This window comes from Lonchura striata, chromosome 8 (assembly GCF_046129695.1).
Source record: "Lonchura striata isolate bLonStr1 chromosome 8, bLonStr1.mat, whole genome shotgun sequence".
Taxonomy (NCBI): Eukaryota; Metazoa; Chordata; class Aves; order Passeriformes; family Estrildidae; genus Lonchura; species Lonchura striata.
The window spans coordinates 27,069,714-27,093,519 of record NC_134610.1 but is presented as its reverse complement, the minus strand read 5'-3'; the positions used below and the strand labels follow the sequence as shown (position 1 = coordinate 27,093,519).

Sequence of the window (23,806 nt, the reverse complement as noted above, 5' to 3'; positions counted from 1 at the left end):
TAGACAACCAAAAGCAGAGAGAATGGAATCAACAGGAGGCAGATGAGGAAAAGAAATGTGAAAATTTTAAGCAGGAACAAGAAGGGGAATGGTAGGGAGCATCAAGAGAAGAACAAGTAGATGATTTGGATGAGAAATACAGTATCAATATTGGAAGGAGAAGAAAACGGGAAAAAGGAAGTGAGAATAATAGTGGTTGTCTTTACAGACTCTAATGATGTGGTGAGTTGGTTGATGTTTTGTGGGCTGGTTGGTTGGGGGGTTTAGAGTGATGCTAAATGCAACTGTTTACTTAAGATATTAGTAGTAGAATAGATTCTGCTTTTACAGTTTTGTGACAAATTTGGTTTGGGGGTTAAGAAGTATATATGTTCTTTGCCTTACTGCAAGACAGTAAGTCCATGTCCCTTTCATTAATAAATTATGCAGAAATGCTGTTTTGAAAACTAGAGGCTCATGTAATTAACCCTTTCAGTGGAAAAGGAAGGGACACTGTGCATGGCTGCTTGGTTGGAAGTGGTTATAATCCTCTAGAGTTGTGGGGATAGACATGTATTGTGCAGCATTCATGGGTGTCAGATACTGATTTTTTACACTGATCCTCTGTAGATTCCCAAACGTAGCCATACGCAATCTATAATCATTCATCTAAGCAGTATTTATTGCCTTGGCACCTCTTTCAAGTGTGGTGTTCAAGCAAGCTGATCCCCTGTACCTGCTGCATAGTGAGTATTTATGCAGGACTTCTGTGATGGCTCTTCTGTCACTTCTCCCATAGCTTATAGGATCACAGACTCATAGAATAAGCTGAGTTAGAAGGGACCCATCAGGATCATAGAGTCCAACTCCTGGCCCTGCACAGGACACCCCAAGAATCCCGCCATGTGCCTAAGAGTGTTCTCCAAAAGCTTCTTCAGCTCTGTCAGGGTTGGTGCTGTGACCACTTCCCTGGGGAGCCTGTTCCAGTGCCCAGCCACCCTCTGGATGAAGAATTGAAGAACCTCTTCCTAAATTCTACCCTAACCCTCCCGTGACACAGTTTCATTTCTCAAGTCCTGTCAGTGGTCACCAGAGACAAGTGGTTGATACCTCTGCCCCTTTGCTTCCCTTCATGAGGATGTTGAAGACTGCAGTGAGGTCTCCCCTCTTCCTCCCCAGGCTGAACAAGCCAAGTGAGCTCAACCCCTCCTCAGAGGGCCTCCACTCCAAAACCCTTACCAGGTTTCTGTGTCCCTCCATACACATGAGGGGTCCTGTCTCTTCTTGCTGTAGTGCACACATAAAATTTGAGTCTAGAAACGGATGCGGGGTGTGGACTGCATCAAGCTGTCCCTGTACTGCAGGTAGTGAAATGATCTCAGGTTAAATGATCCTTTAGCCAAAAGAAAAAGGGGGAGAGAATTTTGGATCCATCATGAGTTTAAGGTGTTAGCACAGGAACATAGAGAAAGCAGAAAGCAAACACTAGTAACACTTAAATCTTCAATACAGCTGGTGAAATTTCGTGGTCTTGGACTGCCAAAATGTCTAATTTTCAGAACATACTGTTGGAGGAGATAAAACAAGTTACGCTGCTCCTGCATTGTCAGAGGTTGGAATAAGGCTGTCAGAGTCAATGCTTTGGCACTTAATTACAGTTTTGGTTTCTGATAACTGGAAGAAAATTTCTTGTAGTTCTGTATGTGCTCCATATATAGAAGGTGATGTCTTTAAGTGGCTCAGAAGCTGTATGCAAGAGGCAAGAGATTCAGTGGTGTTTTGTACCAGACTTGAGTTGCATGGTTTTTCTCAGCCACCTACACTGATGTGGCTGAGCCGTAAATTGAGCTCATTATCCAAAATAGAATTTATATTCAAGAGGATGTTACTGTGGTATAACTTGTAGATGGAGCATGTTGTATGGCTGATCTCCCCTTTCAACTCTGCATAAGAAGTAACAGTGGCTCCTATTACATATACCTGAGTCAGAGAAGCTTTTTATGGGAGTTTCTGAGAATTATTTTCTGTTTTCCAGAGTTTTAAGTTTCTGACATGCAGAACAGTATTGCTGAGGAGTATTGCTGTCTGTGTGGTTGATCTATATTCAATTTAAATTAAATCTCCTGTACTGAATTATTTGACAGCTTTTCTGTGGCTGGTTTAAATTATGTCTATTTTTCAGCTTCTGTATTAGAAACAATAATAAGACACTATGACTGGATACAAATGCTCAGTTTCATGGTGATATTCTGAATAAAATTTCTGTATGCAGTCAGACTGATTGTCCCTGTCTCCCTCTAGGCCATAGGATAACTCTGAAATTCTTGGTCTGTTTATCTTGCAGACCTATATAACTTGTTAAATTAGGCTGTGAAGTTTACAGTTCTATAAAAACGAGCTGACATAATAAAGGACAGCAAGACTTACAGTTTCAGCAGGTAACTCAGCTGCTCTCGGTGTGTTGGACAACTTTTGGCATGAACAAGGAGACACTTTTCATCCTGCCTCCACTGACGCGAGGTTGTGGGGGATACAGATGCTGAAGGCCCCAAGGAGCCTGCACTGAGCAGAGTCTGCTCACCTTCCTCCTCCTCCCTCTACTGCTGCGGACACGGACACGCAGCCCCACGTACAAATGGTGTTGCAGCCCTCTCCCGCAAGCGCTCCTCTTCAAGCTTCCTTCCAGCGGGAAACAAACATTCAAATAATGTGCCTAAAACGTTCGAGGCCTTTTTGCGATGTAGCCTGCTTTAACATGGCTTGGCAGCAAAAGCGAGGCGAATTACGGGTCACGTCTTACACTTCGTACCCCGGGCGCTGCCTGAAGGCTTTTCCCGTTCCCGGGCGCGGCAGGGCGGGAGGGGGCGGTGCCGCCGCTCCTGGTGGAAGCCTCGCGGGCCCTGGCAGCCGCGGCCCGCTCCTTCCCTCGCACTCCCCACTCCCACATTCCGCCCTGCTGCTGGCGCTGCCTCCCGCCGCCTGCTCGGGCAGAGCCGGGACACGCCTCCCCCGCCCGCGGCGAGCCGCAGAAGGGCCCGCGCAGGGAGCCGCGAGCCGCCGGCACGGCTAGCTGCCGGGAGAGGGATCGGGACTGGAACTCGTGTGAGAGGTACCAGAGCGTGGGGCTGAAGGGGAGAGGGCTCGCAGGAAGGCTCCGTCGCTCGCGTTGTGCGGTGGCTCCCGGCTGCGCGCTCCTCGGGGCGCTCCTGCCCACGTGCGCCGGCGGGCCCGGCTGCGGTTCGCGCGCTCCGCCTTGCCTCGGGCTTAACCCGCGGGGCACTGCTCCGGCCAGATACAAAGCTTAAAGCAAAGGTAATTTTACAATTCCTATCCTGCTTATTTCATACGATTTTCCTTTTCTGAGGCGATATCTGAAAGCATACATCAGAGATGCGGACTGGTTACTTTTCTGTGTCGATGCCCCGAGGCAGCTGTGGATATGCGGGTGAGCCGCTCCAAGCCTGGGCAGCGAGCAGATCCTGCACTGATTGTGCTCCCCCTTGTAGAAACCTTTGCTTCTAATTGCTATAAGCAAAAAATTGAAGATCTACCAGTTAGAAGGCACTGGAGCACCTTCTTATCTATTTAACCTTCCACGGGCAGAATTGAACTGCCTAGGCTCCATGGAAGAAGTCGGTGTAGTAGAAAGTCGATTAGTCTCTGTTAAACCTGAGTAAGAGAGAGTTGCTTGTGCAGAGCCTATTTAGACTGAGCATTGAGTGCTATTACATTTTAACTGCCAGTTACTTGTAAGGGAGGCTTATAAGGGGTTTTCTATGCCAACTGTCAAATACAATCCGGAAGCAAATTACAGCTGGGAGTGGATGGTTATTCCACAGCTTCTGTTTGGGTGTCAGCCTTGTAACAGAGGAACACCTTCCTGGTACAGCCAGAGAACAAGCTCTTGGACTGCAGATCAAGGAATATGCACAAACTACTGTGCTGTCTCCATTAATAGTTGTAATAAGTTACTGCAGGGACTCTTCCCCATTACAACAGAAAGACGCAAAGATCTGAATGTGGAAGATGTTCAAAAGAAAAGAAGATTCAGACCTTGAGGTCATCTTGCACAGTTTTTTGCTCAGAGCAGGGCTAACTTCAATTATAGACCGGGTTGTTTAGAGCTTCTGCCAGATCTGGTCTTTCTGTGTTCTGTGTTTAGACAAGGAAGTAAATTTCAAATTTATTTAAAACCTTTATTTATTAAAAGATAATTCAGGGCTTCCAAACAACCATTGGATAAAATTTTAGTAGAAGGATTGCTGTATTGAAGATTTAAGTGTTACTAGTGTTTGCTTTCTGCTTTCAGTCAGAGAGAAGCTGTTTCAGCTGTTGGTTCCAGCAACATGGAGAATAATATCAGCTTGAAGTTCCATCAGCAGCTTTTTCTTATTAGTGAAAGTCTGGTGACTGAAGATGTAGCAGCTTTAAAATTTCTCTGTACTGACTTGCTCCACCTCAGTAGACTAGAAGGTGTGAAGTTAGCAACAGACATCTTCAAGCTCCTTATGGCTCAAGAATATCTGAATGCAGAAGATACTTTCCTACTAGCTGAACTCTTATATAGAATTAGATGTCACTCCTTGCTCAAGAAAATTGGTTACACCAAGGAGAAAGTACAAGAACATCTGAGTGAGAAGGGAAGAATATCTCCATACAGGTAAGCTTGCAGTGGAATTCTCTTCCCTCCATTACTGCTATCTATGCCATACTGTTTTCTTTTCCATTTTTAAATTCTTAGATTGCCTTTGGTTTTTATGCCATCTTCTGTTCCACTTTTATCTCACTCTGTCTCTGTTACAGGCAGATGCTGTATGAATTGGCAGAGAACATCACCAGTGACATGTTGAAGGAAATAATTTTCCTCCTGCAAAACCATCTTCCAAAGGGATGGATAATTCCTGTATGTGAGGAGTCAAATGAGCCAAATGGTGGGAAGGGAAGAAGGAAGGCAGGAAATAGAAGAAAAAGTGTGAGCAGTGTTTGGCAGAATAGAGCATAATATGCAACTAGGCTGGTTGTATTCATAGGGATAGCAGGAAGGAAGATGTTGACAGGCAAGAGTAGAATTTGGTCCCTCGTGCTAAGGTCAGTCACTGACAGTTCACTGTCTAGCATCAGAGTATAAAAAGGTGACAAATCAAATCTTTGCCCTGCTTGAGCCATATGCAAGGGAGATTGATGTCCATATGTCATTGGTAGTTTCACAGCATTGAAGCCTTCTTGAAGCCACGAGCCATTAATACGGTTTGGGTGAATCTGTTTAAACAAGACCATACCAAATAAAAACACAACCAGTGGCTTCCATGAAGCAACATTTCTGCTGTAATGGTGATGTAAAATTGACTGGTCCTTGTTGGTAGGGAGCAAAGCAGATAATAATGTGATTGTTTGAGACAGGGCTGAGAGGCAAGCTTTGATTTCTAAAGAACAATAATTATATTTTACTCTCTCCTTTTGGCTGTCAGTCTGCTTTGGATTTGCTGACTTTATTGGAAAAGCAGGGCCTTTTAACTACAGACAATGTAAAGATACTGGAGGAGGTCTGTATGACTGTTTCACCTGATCTCCTGGAGACAATAAACTGCTACAAAAAGGGAAAAGGTGAGAAATTGATTGTCTAGGAGCAGGTTTGCTAAAATGCAGGAAGTACTATGGGTCTGGGCTACTGAACTTAAGGTCATATGTGTGTATTGCTAAATGGGAGCTAGAGTGGCATAAATCTGGCATAACAACTCCAAGCCTGCATAATTTCCTAGCTGAATCCCTGAAATAAAGGGATGTGCTGGAATATCTGAGCAACCCAGAGCACATACAGAACAGGGTGGGAAACTGAAAATCTGCTGATAGTTATGTCTCATTTGTCCATTTCCCCACTAATAGTATTGAGATGATGACAACTGTCCTGTAAAAGGCACTTGGGGATCTGTGAATGTGAATCTGGCAAGACACACTGTGTGGGTTTATGTGTGTCTGATACATGGGCTATGAGCAAACAAATTATTTATGGTTTTATATTTTTAAAAAATAGATTTATTATTGATTAATGAGAAAAATTGACAACTTCAGTAGTAAGAAGGCATATTCTTTTTAAATACTGGTAATTTCTAAGATGATTTCCAGATGAAAAATTTATTTGAATGTCTTGGAGAATTTATCCTTGTACCATGGGTATCTTTAATTTGCAGTATCGATACAAATAGAAGCCTTGCCTTTGTTACAAAAATACATCTAATAAAAATAAGCAAAAAATAGATCTAGAATATCAGAATAGATCTATTGAACATGACCATGCTATTTTGTATGGAATAATTATTTCTTTCAGTGAAAGAGTATTTCAAATACAAAAAGTGATGTATTGTAGCTAAACTCCTTTTTGTTGCATCCACAAATATTGGATTTATCTTCATAAATACCTATGCTGGGGTTTTTTCTAGATAACAAGAAAACTAATTTTACACAAAGCTTCTCTGAGCTAAACCTGGAGCTGCGTGGAGAATTCAGCAATGTAGAAAATGAACCCAAGGTTTGAGACAATCTCTTAAATCCTTTTTGAATACCTGCGGGTGTGAGGTTTTCATCCTCCCTTGAATGACATTTATCATGCAAGGGCTTGTGAAATATCAGGCTCATAAAGTTTCTTGAGTTGACTGATAAATTTGAATGTTTCAAAGAATATTTTAACCTTGGAGGCCAGAGATTTAGCAATATTGAAAGGTATCTTGTAGGCAAAATGGACATAATACCTCTGAAGTGATTCACACATCAGTGTTTATCTTCCTGATAAAGGCAAAACATTTTGCATTTTGGTGATGGCAGTAGAACGTGCAAGACACAGAGACAAATGGAGTTTCACAGTTCTCACTTTTTGCATCTGGTTTCAAAACAGCCTCAGGGCATCTTGAAATTAGAAGTCATAAGGGGTAGCATGCAAAGCCTTTGTTAGAAGGATTAAAAGGAGGCCAGAGTTTTTAGTAAGCTATTGCAGAGGTCTTGGTATATGAGAAAAGATCCTTTTTGTGAGATCCCCTCTTACAGGCCTTTATGTGCACTCTTTAACCATAGCAGTGTAACCATTGAATTCTCCCTCTGGCCTTTTCTTTGTGACGACCATGGATATTGAAAAAGCAAGTTGCTCCATTTGTTTATAGCCATTTAATTTCTTGAAGTTCTGTGCTGTAACATCTTTTCATCACCTGATGTTCAGACTGCTGCAAAGCTGTTGAAGGAACTTGGAGTGCTTCCTTCATTTTCTCCTACTAAAATGCACAAAAGGAGGTGTGTATTGCTCTCTAGTGAGGAGGAAGGGACTCTGGTGGATGGAGTTTTTTATTGCAACCCAAGGTTGGACTTAAATTCATGTTACTTGAAATGTTGGTTCTTTTCAGCTTTAAAAATGCTTTTGGTTTTGTTTTCTTTTTAAAAGTGGGAGGTAATTTTAAATCTTAACCAAAAAACTTGTAGTGTGATAGGTTTATGTACTTCTGAGATTGCTGTTCTGCTTCCATCCTTTTCCAGTGGATCAGTATGAATCACCTAGTCCAGGTATTTATTACCGTTCTCAAAAAAAAGCCAACTCAGATGTCTAACTTCCCATAGTTTCAGTGTGATCTCTCTGCTATTAAGCTGAAATACTGTTTTTGGCATTGGAAGCAGTTGGGGTCTTCTGTCCCCGTCACCAAACTCAGAGTTTGGCTGCTAAATCCTGCCTCTTGCATACAGATGAGAACCCAGATGCTAAATCCTTCTTCTGCAGTTTGACAGGATGGTGACAATGTGCTTGGAGATTCACTGCTGTTTTTTGAGACATGTTAAGGAAATATGAGTAAGTTGAATAAATTAATTGAAACTGTAAGCTTTTTTCTTCTCCTTTCTACAGCCTGAAAGATTGAGAAGCTACAAAATGGATGGGCCACACAGAGGATTTTGTCTCATTATTAATAATGTTAACTTCGGTAGTTCTCAGAGGATGGGTTCTTACAAAGATGCTGGTAAGTTACTGAAGTGAGATTTTTGGAGGATCTCTGTTTCCCCAAGTGACTTGATTATGTAGTATTGCCCTATATTTTAGTGTCTATGGTTAGTTAATATTCTAAAAGAGTGAAATGTTAGACATGTGTTAAATTATGTCGTTTGTGTATCGTGGGTAGGAGAGGATAAAGGACAAGTAACCACAGGGGTTTTCTGTTGGATTATTCTTGAATAATTTTAAGAATCACTTTTTACTTATCCTTTGTCTATAGCTATAGTAAAGAACTAAAACTAAACTAAATGAAACCATCATTCTACCTAATATAATGCAAAAATCCATACTCAAGCAACTCTGTGCATACTTCTTACTTTGTTCTGCTTCCTCTATTTATTTCTTATGAATGGAACTCTTAATAGTCAAAAGTGCAACTGGAAAATAATGATGTGAGGAAGATTTTGAAAGATCTTTTCTGAAACTGGGGAAGAGCAGATTCTTTGTGTTTTCAGGTGTCATTTGTGTGCTCACTAACAATGACAGTGTATGCACTCATTTCTGGAGCTTGCTTAGAAAAATCCAGGAACTCTGAGCTAATGCCATATTTTTTTATTCCAGTTAACCTTTAGTTGTTACTAGTATGAGAATGAATCTGCAGAAGTGTCAGGATGTAAGGTCTTTCCCCCTCGCAGATTAGCTTGCATGGTGTCTTCATAAAAAGTTTTTCTCTTGCCTCGAGTTTTCCTTTTATTTTTCATTTATTTACAGAGCAACTGGAGAGAGTGTTCACATGGCTTGGTCTGGATGTGAGGACTCGCACAAATCTGACATCTGGAGAGATAATAAATCTCATGAAAACTTGGCAGCATGAGCAAGATCACAAAGACAGGAACTGTTTTATATGTTGTATTCTATCTCATGGAAAGTCAGGAGCAATCTTTGGGACAGATTACAGACCTGTGTCAATCCGCATGCTTATGTCCCACTTCACTGCCAAACAATGTCCCCAGCTGGCTGCAAAACCCAAACTCTTCTTTATCCAAGCATGCCAGGGTGACAAGATACAAGATCCTGTCTATGTTTATAGTGATGGACCAACTCCTGACTTGTCTTCCATGCAAGAGAGAGTTTCTCTTTCTGAAAGTATTCCCGAGGAGGCTGATTTCCTCCTAGGCATGGCCACAGTTGATGGATGTGTCTCTTTCCGGCACGTTCAAGAGGGCAGTTGGTATATTCAGGCCCTCTGCAGCAAGCTACAATTGTTGGTACCAAGGTAAATACTTGGTGTAGTGCTCTGATTAAATTTTTCTTCTCCAAAGGCCGTTCATCTAGGAACACCCACCCATGTTCTAAGGTGGATGGAATTAAAGTGATGATTTTACGTTGATAAATTTACATTAACTCTGCTAGTACCATACATGTAATCTATAGAGTGTGAAGTTTATTGTGAAAAAACACTCAAACCTCACATTTATAATCTAAGACAGCACAGTTTATTGAGTGATAGGTTAAAATATTTTATTCGACTATTTTTCTTTATTAGTTAAATTAAGCAACCCAGGGTAAGAAAAAGTCTTTCGGTTTTAATATGATTCAAATAAGGACAAAAGAGAAATTTGGAGAAAAATATGTTTTCTTTTTTGTGTTTTAAATGTTTGTAGTCTATCTTCTAGCTGATCAGGGAAATGTTAAGTGGATTGCCATCTGCTCACTAATAACTAATTTTTTTTTTTTTTTTGCTGTCCTTCTGGCTGTAGGGGTGAAGATATTTTGTCAATTCTTACACAAGTTAATGAAGATGTGGCCAGACGTGAGAGCCCTTCAGGGGAAAAGAAGCAAATGCCTCAACCAGCATATACCTTAAGAAGAAAATTTATATTCCCAATACCAATGTCCCCTCCTCCTTCAGAGCAACATCAGTGCTTTTAATACATATCATTTTGTCATCTCATTTAAATGCAGTTCATCACACTATCTGTTTTAAGACAGCCAAAACCCTGATAATCTGTTAGCTTTGATGCAAGGCCTTATAAATTTTTTGTCAGACAAACTGGGAAACTGGAGGAGACACAATTAAAACAATCAGTGTGCCAGCTATTTACATTATCTCTATATTCAGAATTATCAGTGTTGGAAAAACCACACTGTTTAACTCATGTTAAACATTTTTGTACCTGCACAGGCTGCAGATACAATAGGTTTTTCCTCGCTGCATAGGGATTGCATGTAAGCTTTCATTTAAACCAGGATTGCTAATGGTCTGGTTTAGACTCATCATATTTTATTTTGCAGGCTAACAATTTTAAATCCTGTTTCTAAATCCACTAGTTATGTTCATTGAGAGAAAAAAGTGGGAATGAAGAGACAAAGCCTTAGGTAGTAAGTGGAAAAGGATTTCTTCAATCTCTAATGAAAATTACATTTAACTTAATAAAGAACCAGTTTCCAACTGAAATCAGCAATTTCTTCCAGTTTCCTCAAATGGCTAGCTTCATGTACAATGAAGTTTTCCAAAATGGAGTAAAGCCAAAATGCTGCTTATTATTCCCTCTGTGAAACCTTGTGAACTGTTATTTCCCCATCACTTCTGAGAAAATTTATGGTGAAAGATTTGCATGCTGTGAAATACACCAGTCAGATTAACTTTGTTATGCATTACATTTTTTAATTATAATTTGTTGGTTTAACATTTAAAACGCAGCCAGTTTGTGAAGGCTTCTGTGGACTAAGCTGCTGACAGAATTTTGTGATTTAACTGAAATAATGCCATGTTGTTTTGTTATGAACACTTATTCCAGATGCCTGTGTCTTTCCTGTTTAATGTTTATTGCATTAAATTCATACTTTTTAAGAGCTTGGTGAAATAAAAATTCTCTACTGGGGTAAGGATTTATCCTTGTTTTTGACTGATTCCTGCACTTTGTTGGACTTCATGAATCAGTGAGGTTTTAACTGCTTTAGGGTTTAAGCCGACATTAAACTTTATGAAAAATGCATAATTTATTATTGGCTTTTTGCAAATATTACAATTAATATTATATGTGTAATGTTAGAAAGTTATGCTGTATTAATTCTCTGAAATAGTGTGTTAAATATAGTTTTAGGTTCCAAAATAATGTTAAAATAGAGACTATGTATGTGGGGGAAGTTTTTTTTTAGGAATGAGAAGAACACTAAATCTTCCAAAGGAGAGGAATTTATGGCTTCTTGTCAGAAGAAGCTAATTTCTTCAGGCCTTGCTCAGACTCAAAGGTGCCATGGAGATTAAAGGAACAGTTGACATACAACAGACAGAGTTTCTTGTTTTAAATAGAATATATGCATAACTATGAAGGATATATGAATATGCAACAAGTGTATTGTTTTAAGGACGATTCCTTTGTTCACAAGTCATGCTTTTCTTGACTTAGTGTCCGAGAGCATCCGGACATCCATAATTGTATTATTATTTTTATAACCATTTTATTATTATTAAACTTTTAAAATGTTAAAAACCAAGTGATTAGCATTTTTCACTAACTTCATCAAAATATTCATTGTTACATGATTAGCAATACCTTCAGGTGAAGATAGGAAAGAGTACTGTCTCGTGCTATTTGGTGCAATTTCTAGCTTGCACTATTTTCAGGAGGGGAGTTTTGCATCATACAGAGCATTGAAATGCAGCCAGTTTTCCAAAATATGATGGTCCCTTTATGATAATGAAGTGGTATTGCATTTTAATACCTGTTGCATTTTAAGTCTTTTGAATTAGAGTGGCTGCCACACTTGAAGTCACATTTATGCCACAGATAAGAAAAATGTTTTGTCCTTAGGGGAATATACAGCATTGGGATGGAACTGTGATGTTTCTGGCTTGCAGTTATTGTTCAGACCTGATGCACTCATTTTGTGTGTTTAGGAAACAAACAAATTTTTATCAGTCTGGAGTAAATTGACTTTGTTTTGTGGGATCTTGTTTTCATTTTTGGTTTGGTAGACAAGGAATGTCATCATGCTCTCTTGCTTTTTCTGTAGAAACTTCTGCCTGTGTAATCGCTGGGTAATCTCCAGTGAAATCATAAGCAGGTAAAGGCAATCAGAAGAGTGGAATCTTACTAAGCCTTGAGTTCCGGGGCGGGGGGGGATCCACCCTTGTGAAGTGGGAAAGACTGGTAAAGTCTCCCTTGCTCATAAGAAATTTGTTTAAGCAAAGTTTAAACTACCCTGATTTGGACTATTTAGTGAGTATTTCACTTTTTGTGTGTCAAGGGCTGTGTTTATGTGGCTGCACAGTGTAATCCCTGGGTGTATGCAGTGGTACTTGTCAGCACCAGCCCAAAGTAGGGCAAGCTGGAACTGGAGCTGCAGCTGCCATCCAGCCACTTTGGTATTTCTGTGTGATCTCCTGCAGCGTGTTATGAGATGGGAGTTTGAAACTGTGCAAGTCAGGTATTCATCAGTCCTTGTTGTCCACACTGTACACCTTTCCTGTGACTGCAGTGATACAGAGCTGTGCCAGAAAGAAACTGGTCACAACACAAACAAACAAACGTGGTTGGTTGCTGTTGAGGCTTACTGGTAGCATAGAGACCCACGCATGTGTGCACTCTCCACCTACAGAATTAAGGAAGGGTTGTGTCTTGTGCAGCCCCTGGATAGAAAGATTCAAGTGGAACTAGCGTAAAAAGTCTTCTAGGGAAGTTGCTATCTTGGCAAGGTCATTAAAGTGGTAATGGTATCCTGTCCCTCGTGTCATTGTTGTGCAAGAGCTGTGTGTCCCGCCTTGTGCCAATGCAGGCGACAGTCGCTACAGTTGCTGACCTGGCAGGAGCTGCAGCAGTTTTTCTTCCTCAAGATCACCCTTTCTATGGGACGGCTCTGGAGGAAACCAGGGAGCAGGGGAACCGAGGGAAATGAGGAAAATAATTTAAGAGTAACATTTCCAGGAAGGGTGAGAGAGGAAGAAATCAAAAGTGAAACTAATAGTGCCAAAGGGGTGGACCTTCAAACTGCTGATTGAGAGGAGAAGCCATTGTTATTTTGTCATAGTGCATATCACGGCACGGTGGCTCTTTCAGACTGCAACGGAAGTCTTGGTTCAGGTAAGACACAGAAGAAATTAAAGAGGGAAAGATGCTGAGACTTGGAATGACGTGGAGACAAACATTTTGGACCTGAAGATGAAAGAGTCCTTGTGGTGTTCCTCTGTGCTGTTCCCGCCCTTTGGATGATAGTGCGATTCCTTCCAGTGAAACAAGGTTTTCTGATCTGTTACTAGAGTGTGCCTTTTGGAAGGAATTTGTATGCCTCATTCTATCTATCAACAGGTATGATATAGTTTTGAGTTTGTAAAGATAGATAGGTTGAAATCCATGAATGACTGTTTTCATTGCAAAATTTTAACAAATGTCAGCACTCTAATTCTCTTCATAATGCTGCCATGAGGGTCTGCTGAGAGTCTGGTAGCCATTCTGAGTGCTGTTTTATTTCCTCCTGCGTGGAAAATGCCAGCGACTTGCATGCCGGGAACCTTTCCATTGAAGGCTAAGTCCTTTACTTTAAAGAGAACAAATATGTAAGAAGTTAATTATGTTCAAATTCTCCTCTAAATGGGGAAGTATATTACATAAATAATTTCAGAATAATGTTCAGTTGTTGATTTCCCTGGGTTTACTGAGTGCTGCTATGGAATTTGGTGCTAATAGTTGGCTTTTTTATAAATTTAAAAAATATCTTCCTGTTAAAAATAAACTGGGGTGAGTTGGAGAGGGACTTCAGAGAAAGGGGGTAAGTCATGGCAGATCTGGTGACACAGCAGGGCAATGGGACTGAGATATTTTAAATGAAAATATGTAGATTTGGCCTTCTCTCACTGTTTTTTAATTAGAATTTGTGTATGAAAGCAAAAGTGCTTGAGCTGTGCTCTATGCTAGAAAGCACTAGGTATGCTCCAGAGCAAAACCTGATTACTTCATGGCTTGTTTACCATTTTTTTCTCACAAGTTCTGTAATAATCAGTTCTCTGAAAATGGAAGTAGCTGAAGTAGGGATCTCCTGCTTTGTTAGCATTTTAATCCATTGTAACATATTTCTTGGAAGTCTGTGACAATACTGTATTGTAAAAAAAGCAGACCTTTCCTGGAACTTTAGAAACTGGCTGTCTCACTTTCTTCAGAGTTGTTCTCCCATGTAAGTGATTTAAAATTACTACTGCAATTAATAGTATTTTTACTCATATCAGTTGTGTCTTTAAGTTAGCAAACTGTGAGAAAAAGACAGTGGCGGTTAAATATTGTCTTAATTGTGCTCCCTGTAATTACAGACATGTTTAAATGTAACATATAGGTAGCACATCTCTTCTAACTGCAATTATTTGATGGGTTTGAAACTTAGAGCCTTTGAGAAATAAAATGAAAATTCTCTTTACAAGAAAGAATTGCTTCTATAAGCAGTATCTCTTGTATCTTAAATGAAAGGCATGATTTATGTGAGAAAGAAGATAACTTCATAACTACCTACCAAGAAAAATATTCTTTCCTGTGTGGTTATAGAAATATAAAATCAGGTAGTCATTGAGGTTAAGTACATTCAGATACTACTAGTTTATATGGGCTGATTTGGTCTGAGTGGATTTAAAGAAAACAGTATTTTGGGGCAGAACACAAATTGTTTGTGCTGTGTCATGTGTTTCACTGTTTTATCAGTTAAGTTGAAATGCAAAGGTTTAAGATTCAGTTGTACATTTACTAGATTCGGTTGTACATTCACTCTTGCTAACCCACACAATGCTGAGCAAGGGCATGCCACAAAAAGCTCCTTTGCTGTAGAGTGGTCCTTGGAGGAGAGCAGAATACAATTGTCTACTAATTATTATTTCTAGATTCCAGCTTGGCTACCTTTTTATTGAAACATTTGCAGGAGCAATAAGTAAAATGGATTGCAGTATTCCAGTAGTGTAGGAGTTGGAACGTCTCTTTTTTCATCGTCGACTTTTCTGTCTCCCACTGCCAGTGTTTATAAGACAAGAGACCTCTTCTGAATGCGTTTATATAGTTTTTCTTCAGAGATTCCCAGGTGTCTGACACCTAGGGCAGAGAAAGTCAAGTGGCAAACGGGTCTCTAACTAGTAGGAAGTGAAGACAGGTCCTTTAAGTGCCAGCTGTAGACTGATTTGTCTCCAGCATTCTGCGCATTGCTAAGGAGAGGTGTGATCAGGGGAGAACATCCTGAGGCAGCGGGGCAGCGCCGTGCTGAGCCGACTTCCTGCTCCACCCTGTGACTCGTGCTCCAGCCCGCAGCCCGCCTCACTTCAGGGAAAAGGCTGGCTGTGCACACGCCAGCAGAACACGCGAGGCTCCTTTAGATAACGGGCACGCACCGGGGAACCCCAGCAGGACACAGGTCGGGCAGATTGGGCACACGCCCCCACCCCCTTATGCCCTCTCTGCTCTCTCTCCATCTCCAGACTATCCATGTGGCAGCATCCACACAGAATCTAGGGACTGAGATCTCCTTTGCTCTCTTATCTTTCTTGGCTCGCAGAGCTAGAATATTTTACCCCATATTCCATCCTGAAGTTTTTTTTGTGGAGATTTTTGTGGCTCGGGAGCCAGCACCTTTTGAGGAGTTTGTTCTGGGAGTTGTGAAGTGTACTGTTCAAAATTGAGGGCTTGTTAGCCTCCCCTCTTGTGAGAGTGTATTGTATAAATTTAAGGGCAGGTTAAACAATACCTTTTGAGTTTAAATATTGGGCTGGTTGCCACAGTTAAGAAAATGTACAGTCAAACAATGAGAGCTCCTGACACGTCCGGTGTCTTTGTTCAGTTTGACAAGAGTTTATAACAGACACCAACATGCCCATGGGTTGTCACATCAGTGGAGGCAGGTCTCTTAAGTGTCAGGGGGGATAGCTGGAAGGCTTGGTATTTTCTAACTTCCCTTTGTGCTCAAAAATTGAATCTGTAAGCCTAGTTAAATATTTCTAAAGCTGATGGAGAAAGTAGAGAAGAAGGGAGGTGGTATTCCATGCTCAGTGAAACAGAGATAGTTTGATAAGAATTCTTCTGGCCTTTTTAAGAGGGTTGACATGATCTATATTTGCTTTTAATGTTATAAATTATTTGAGAGCTGGGAACTGAATTTTACTTGATACAGATAAACCAAAACAGGAGGAGGTGCTTTGGGTATGCTGGCCAGAAGCAGTATAAAAAGAAAGGAGAAGCCAGATAGCTTAGAGTAGCTATACTCATGTGGACTCTCAGTCCTGTTATGGTGTAAAAATTGGCAGTCTTATTTATTACACAGTCTATATTTCAGACTGGCAAGTAGCTATTTCTCCCAAATGGTATCAAACTTCAAAAAAACCCAAACTCAAAGAAAACAAGCAGCTGCCTGCCAGGGTTGTACATCCTGTACATTGATACTTCCCACTGTCTAGACACACCATAGGAAGCAAGAATAATCTATCACTTTCTCTCCTAATGTCACTTAGTAGTGAGAGGTTACATATCCTTTGTTAAGTCCAGAAAACTGAAGGAGTTAAGCATCAAAGCTATGATAGCAAGACAGCCTCTCTCTATTTAAATACTTCTGATTGCATGTATGTATTTTGGGCTATTCTACACGATGTGATACCTCTTATATAAATCATGTTGTTGCACTAGTCTTACTGACAAATGAAATCAACTGCTGTTTGTGTTTAGATCCAAATCCTGATGTGAAATGAGTACAGATTTCCGCAAACTGCTTTTTGAAGTTTCTGAGGCTTTGGTGACAGAGGAACTGTCAGCTCTTAAATTCCTCAGCCTGGACCATGTCCCCAGGAGGAAGTTGGAAGCCATCCATGAGCCCAAGGCCTTCTTTGAAGTGCTGCAGGAGAAAGACATGATCGGGGCAGGGAACCTGTTCTTCCTGAAGGAGCTGCTCTACCGGATCCATCGGATCGACCTCCTGGCTACCCCCCTGGGCTGCAGCCGCGAGGAGATGGAGAGAGAGCTGCAGCTCCCGGGCAGGGCACAGGTGTCAGCTTACAGGTAAACACAGGAGCATGCCCAGTGTTAACAGTTCGGTGCCAACTCTCTTTTCTGTCTGCACTGTTGTCTTGTGAATATCCCAGCATACATGTGTTTATTACACGTGAATTCCTGCCATTGTGAGTTTTAAATTTTGCAGTTCAAATGTTTAATTGAGGTGTTTACTTCTTTCTTGAAGGTGTCTCTATTGTTTATTGTCAGGCAACTGCTGTATGGAATTGCAGAAGACTTGACTTCAGAAGATGTCAGAAGTGTGAAGTTCCTGCTCCAAAAACAATTACCAAAAAACAAGCTCCAGGAAAATGCTGTATGAAAAGTGGTCTTGAGAAGTTTTTTGCAAGGCTAGTTCAGAGTCCTCTAGTTCTTGTAAGAAGGGAGGAAAGACAAAGCAGTCTGCTGTCATGAAAATCTAGTTTGAAAGAATTTTGATGTTAACTAATAGCTGCTGTGTGAAAGAATGGATCTTTTTTTTTTTCATTGTATCTTTGCCTTTTTTGCTCTCCTGATTCTATTTTCTCTCCACGACCTGTCTCTTTAATCTTATTTTCTTGTAAAATCCATCACACTCTTCCTTAAATCTTTGCTTGGCATTTATAAGACAAATGTCTTTATAAGACATAAGCTATACCTAAGAAGAGTGATGTTTGCTAAAGGAAAACAATATTTTGGAGACAGAAAATTGAGTTTTAATGTGAGTTGAACCATAATTTTTTGTGTGTCAAGGGTAAATTTTCTTCTTTATTATAATTTGGAGTAACAACATATTGTTAACTTTCCCCCAAAAGTATTAAGAGGTTGGGTGAGCTAGTTTAATATTTGTAATGAGCTGTGTTATAAAAATGCTTAATATTATTAAGAACCTTCCTTAAAAGTCTTATTTGTATTGTGGCACATAGAGGAAAATTAGCTGATTTATCTCCAACTTGGTGGACAATTGAGCTTTAATAAACAAAACTAGTGCTGAACAGCTTTTCTGTGACAGAATATGGAAAATGGCATAGCTAAAGGACTTAGCTGCACTTCATCAAAACAGAAATGCACTACAGGATGTTATATTATCCTCATCAGTGCTTTGTACTGCTGAAACAAAGCAGGATAGCCTAGTTATAGGCAATTTCTAATTGTCCTGGTTTAACCTTAGTGATGACGGGTTTATTCAGTTGCATTGCATCTTGACTCTTGCTTTAATGAGTTTTGGAGGAAAAAGTAATAAGTCTTTAGGTGGTCAGTCTCTGGGAATGAGGATGTTGTCTTCTGCCCTGTTGCAGAGCTGCCTGATTCTGCGGTTATCAAAGGTCACTGGATGAGTTTGGGTTATGTGTTTTTGTTTTACCAGTCAATGTTGCAGGTCTTTCTGGAAATGGAATTAAAAGGGATAATTAAAGAAGATAACATGACAATGCTGAAAGATATATTAAAGAGATTTAGAGCTGACATAAAGAAAAAAATTGATGCCTATGAAGAAAAAGAAAAAGGTAAATTTATTTAAGCTGTTTAAGAACAGATCTGGGTCTTTTGTGGGTTTTTTTGGCTTCATCCTTGGCAGCTTAGAAGTCCAGTGATAAGGGAGAGACCTTATGGTACCCTAGGACAGGCAGAACAGCTCTGGAGAAGTCTGACTTCTGAAGTTTTCTGCTACTTCCCATCATGGATTCTTGTATCTATCCTTGAATTATGTTCTGTCTCTTGTAAGTGGCCTTCTTCTGCCTTCTCTTTGTCTTAAATGCAATTTATCTGTTTGGGAAAAAGTGTGGTGCTGGTTTTGGACCAGCATAACGTCCAAGTCACTGCAAGAGACAGGAAGTGACAAACTTGTGTTACAAGATGTCAGCACTATCTTCTCTTAGCCAGGCCCCTTGCTCTTAGTCAAAGGGAAGGCCCTGAAAACCAGTCATTTGGCTAAAGTGTAACTTTCTGTAATCAGCTGAGAAATTTTAAGGACTTCATTATATGCCGGCTGTTGCAGCTGAGGTGGTGCTTTCTGGCAGCACAGCAGCACAGCCGGGTGTTCCTTTGGGAAACAGGATGTCTCAGTCAATAACAACTTCCTCCTGAACAACTCAGGCCATGAGTTCCCTCAGATACATTTAAACAGTCCATGCAGTACCCTGCAGAGCTACCAAATAGTTCTCCCTGCCTAGCAGTTTTTGTGCTGCTGTCCTCTGCTGGTGTCTCTAAAGAACAGAAGATAATTGTCAAGGGAGGCTATTGCCAAGCAAGTCCTGTGTTGGAGAATGGCTTTCTAGTAGTATTGTTATTATTTTGTCCTCTTGGTAAGTAGAAAAAAAGAATGTTGTGTAGAGCTTGTTGCCCTGACAATTAAATTTCATTTAAACATTTTTGTAATTTGTAAAATGAGTACTGTGATTTTGTTTCCTTTGTTAAGAGTCATGGATTTGATGATTTCTTAACTTTTTTTCAGAAAGTTGTATTGAAATAAGTGCTCTGAGGAGCTCTTTCATTATGCTGGTATTTTGCATCCTTGCATCCACTCACACAGTAAAGTTCTCTGGAGAAGGGACAGTAGCCTCAGAAGTGAATAGACCAGCATTTTGTACAAAAGTACTATTGTACAAAAGTGGATCTCCTCTTTCATTTATATATCCCACAGTTGAGAGGCTGGCGAATGGCTTGCCTGGGATGACTACTCACATTTAGCCTTTTATTATCTGTATCTTGCTACCAGTAAAAGAGCAGAGGAGGAGAGGAGCAATGGAGCAAAGCCCTGCATGGCTTCTATCACAACCAGTAGTCTGTGAAACTGAAACTAAGCTTGGCCCAATTCTACAAAATGCTGGTGTCTCACTGGTGGGAAAACCCTCTCCATCTCACTCCCTCTTCTGGCTTTTTGAGTGTTGAAATATGCAGAGTGTAAGATTTATCCTTGTGGTTTTAAAATGTTTTGTTTATCTTCTCCTTTTTAGAAAATTATTCTAGGGAAGAAGTCCGCTATCCTGTGTGTGTGTCTGCACATCCAGAGGAACAAGGAGCAGAGGGGGAGGCAACAAAACAGGTGAGAAATACCTCAAGTGTACCTTTAAAGTATTTATCCATCTCCTGGGAGAGGGAGCAAAAATTCATAACACTAAGTAGGTGGAACAGCCAAGATAGAGGAATAGGCCTTGGAACAATTCCTGTTTTCCAAACAAGACTGAGCCTTCTTTGTGGGGACCTGGATGTCAACAACCTTTTAATCAAGACATGAACAAACAGTTGAGTGAAGAAACCAATCATAATGATAATGGAGACTGGAACATTAAAATCCTGGCCAGGATACTCCTAGACAGGTGTGAAGGGACTAGCAGAACCCCCTACCTCACTGGAATTTCACAAGGACCCTGAGAGGAAATGGTGAGGTGCAGGAACATTTCCTATGCATATACAAATTTATTTTTCTGGATCCTTTCTCCCATGTTAAAGTCATATCCTGACCGGAGAGAGAGGAGGAGGGGTTCAGGGAGACAATGCAGATTCCTCTCCTCTGTAGCTAAATTGTATCCTTAGGCTTTCCCTTTCTTGTTTCTTGGCCTTTGCGATTTTCTTTTGTGCTTAGATAATGATGGACCAGCAATCTGTATATAGTGTATTTCTCTTTTGAATGCTTAGCTCTGCTTTCCTACTTGTTTTGGTTGGTTTTTGTTTGTGGTTTTTTTTTTTGTTTCTGCAGCATGGGATGATATATAAGATGAAAAATAACCCCCATGGTTACTGTTTAATTATTAACAACCACATTTTTAAAAATCCAAATTACAATAGAGAGGGAACATTGCAAGATGGAGGTAAGTACTTTTTAAATCAAATTACTGGTTTGGGTTTTTTTCTCTGATAATTCTCAAAAACAATTATCTAATTTTTGCTGTGAAGAAGAATCATGTCCATGATACTCTTTGGCCTCCAGAAACTGGAGTGACAGTCACTGTGCCAATAGGAAATATGTCACTTCCAACATTTAGCTGATGGCTTAAAGAAGGATCTACTTTTTGTTCTAGGAAAAAGGCATTTTCTTAATTGGTTGTATGTACAACTAGAGAAAAAGTGATCATTATTACACATTTCCAATTTTTGATTGTTTTCAGTTCTTACCTATCATGGAAAAATATTTTAAGTCCTCAAATTCTCTTCAATGCTCAAATAAATGCTCTGTAACTTTCCTTAAAGCTTATATTTCTGCAATCATATTTAAGATAAACAAAAGTTAAAAAGTAAAGTCAGATTCCTGAAAGGAGATGTCACAGATATTTTAACTCCATCTGGGCCATTTACAAGCTGCTTTCTTACTAGCTAGTTCCTCTCTGTCCACACAAAAATTAGGCTACCACTTCTCACCACTGAGAAGCCTTCATAGCATTTGTGAGCAGGTTACTCTGATTCCCTTCTTGCTGCATCTACCATCCCATCACAATGAGTGTCCTACTTCATTTAAGAGTGGCAGAATTTGTCATTCTGAAGAGGTGGCACTTTAACTTGCCAAGTGCTGTTCTTAGGAATCTGAGACTACTATGCAATGCATAGTCAAAGCTTGGTTTAACACAGTAAGCTTCACTAATTTGTACCAATACAACATAGAATCTGAAACCTGTTTTTGTTTTAGACAGCATGATACTTAACCCAGTTGTGTTAAAAAAAAAAAAAATTAGGCAAATTAGGCATTTGGGTTTTTCTAATAGGATCTGGCAGGCTAAGAGCCAGTCAGGTGATTTTACTGGTAGGATCTGAACACTTCTGCTAGTATCTGATCTACTACACAGACACTGATGTTTCAGCATCTTCCTTGTCACTGTTTATGTTCCTTATGATTTTTTCCCCCAGAGGCTGTGAAGAGGGTCTTTACGTGGCTTCAGTTTGAGACAGCTGAGTACATGGATCTAGAAGGAAAAAAAATATATGAGACAGTTAAAGAATACAGCAAGAAAGATCATAGAAATATGGACTGCTTTGTTTGCTTCATTTTCTCCCATGGTGAAAAATACAAAATAAAAGGTGTTGATGATAAGTGCGTAAACATTGACGATTTAGTCTCCTGCTTCACTGGAACTAATTGTCCTTCTCTTGCTGGCAAACCCAAGGTGTTTATCATCCAGGCTTGCCAAGGCTCTGAACGTCATCCGGCTGTTGCAGTAGAATCAGACTCTTCTGGACAGCTTGAGGTGGATGCTAGTCCTTTGACTTCCATTCCTGATAAGGCTGATATTCTGATTGGCATGGCTACAGTGGAGGACTGCTTGGCCTACCGCAGTTGTGAGACTGGCAGTGTTTACATTCAATCCCTCTGTGAGAAGATGAAGTTGCTTTGCCCACGGTAAGTACTATTTCTAATTATTGTACATTTAGAGTTTTGCAGATGTGCATACTTAAGCATGTTGTGCTGAAACACAGTGGTTTGCATTTGTGCAATTAATGCTTTTCCCATTCAGGACAGTGGAGAACAGTATTTATTTTGAAATTGGGCACTGTTAGTCTTCTACAGATAAGCCAAAGTATAAGTGACTTCCCCTGGTTTTCTTGTGCCAAAACCATGTTGTAATGCTGCAATGTTACACACAAACAAGTGTGTGTGCATTTTTTAACATTTTTGACTGATACATTTTTTTTTTCTTCCAGTGACACCTGATTAGGGGTGAAATTGTTGAGTGATTACAAAGACAAAACTCCCCAGGTGTTGTGCAGGCATAATTTTCATTGTTGCCTCCCACCTATCCCCCTCATAAACTTCATTTAGAAAATATGGCGTCCAGAAGAAGAGGTGGAGAATGTATAGGTTTGTTTCATCTTGGCGACCTCTTCTGGCTGTGGCCAGAGCAATGCTACATGGAGGTGGCTTTTATTTCCTCCAAACGCACTGAATTCTGTGGTTATTCAATGGAATGTGCAATTTTAGTGGCAATAGGGTGAGGAAGATACCAGCCTTCCCTGGGATACCACTTTATTGGGGCAAACACACATCACCTTCTTGGCCGAGCTGCAAGTACCATGTGTTTCAATGTAACCTCTCTTCATTTTTGTTCAAGGCGCTTTGATCTCGCATCCATCCTGACAGAAGTGAACAATGCAGTGGCAAGAAAAGAATTAGGAGGATCTAAGCAGATGCCAAAGATAACATCAACACTACTGAAGAAACTGATCTTTGAAGTTCCACAATGAAAAGCAGACAAGTAAGAATACATGCGGTTACGAATGACATCTGGGCTTTGACAGGGAAGAGAATTTACATGAGAAACTGTCTGGAGTAGCCCCAGCCCTTTAAGGAGGCATAGGACCTAAATTTTCCAACTTCCATATTGAATCAGTCTTCCAACACCTGGATCTGTGTCAGTTGGGTAAGGCTGTAGGAAACTAGAGACCATCAGGGTTTTTATCTTGCAGTGGAATATGTTCAGTCTGGGTTTCAAGTGCAAAAGGACTTTCAAGTAGTACTGTGAAAGTTATTGGAAATGTCAGTGAGGTCTCATTTGTGTCTGAGTTAAGTCCTAAAATCTGCAAAAACAGAACAAATTCAGAAAGCCAGATGCATTCCCAAGCAGCTGGGTAACTGCCTTACCCAGAGGTGAATCATTGTCTGTCTTTGGAAGCTATAAATGTTCATGGAAAATAACATCCTACTCCAGAAGGACCAAAACCCCATTATTATGTTAGTTTGGTTCTTTTCTTCTAAATATTTTGTTTGCTTTATGTCAATCATTTACTTGAATAATAAGCCCATCTGAGTAACTTTTTTAATATTGAATGTACTCACTTTGCTATTTCTCAGAGCTCTCAGGGCACAGTGTGTTTTGAATGATTGTGGAATACTGGAAGGAACTCTGTAATCATGTTTCTGTTAGAATAAATTCTCTTGGTTTTTATATCA

The 23,806-nt window shown here is 40.2% G+C and overlaps 2 protein-coding genes across 3 annotated transcripts; both read left to right on the top strand.

The window, feature by feature from the left end:
• Positions 1-2,971: 2,971 nt before the first annotated feature.
• LOC110484588 (caspase-10) lies at positions 2,972-10,834 on the top strand. Its single transcript, XM_021555379.3, has 8 exons — positions 2,972-3,291; positions 4,289-4,639; positions 4,783-4,882; positions 5,448-5,583; positions 6,417-6,505; positions 7,859-7,970; positions 8,714-9,218; positions 9,703-10,834. Exons 2-8 carry the CDS (start codon positions 4,326-4,328, stop codon positions 9,872-9,874), a joined length of 1,428 nt encoding a protein of 475 aa, XP_021411054.2. The 5' UTR covers positions 2,972-3,291; positions 4,289-4,325; the 3' UTR covers positions 9,875-10,834.
• A 1,890-nt stretch (positions 10,835-12,724) lies between these two features.
• On the top strand, positions 12,725-23,806 carry LOC110484576 (caspase-8). Of its 2 annotated transcripts, none has more exons than XM_021555344.2 (8): positions 12,725-13,029; positions 16,630-16,959; positions 17,161-17,266; positions 18,296-18,434; positions 19,884-19,972; positions 20,627-20,738; positions 21,769-22,258; positions 22,968-23,806. In XM_021555344.2, exons 2-8 carry the CDS (start codon positions 16,649-16,651, stop codon positions 23,098-23,100), a joined length of 1,380 nt encoding a protein of 459 aa, XP_021411019.2. In that variant the 5' UTR covers positions 12,725-13,029; positions 16,630-16,648; the 3' UTR covers positions 23,101-23,806. The 2 variants fall into 2 exon arrangements, with proteins under 2 accessions (XP_021411019.2, XP_031361235.2); XM_031505375.2 differs by lacking the exon at positions 12,725-13,029 and adding an exon at positions 13,105-13,254.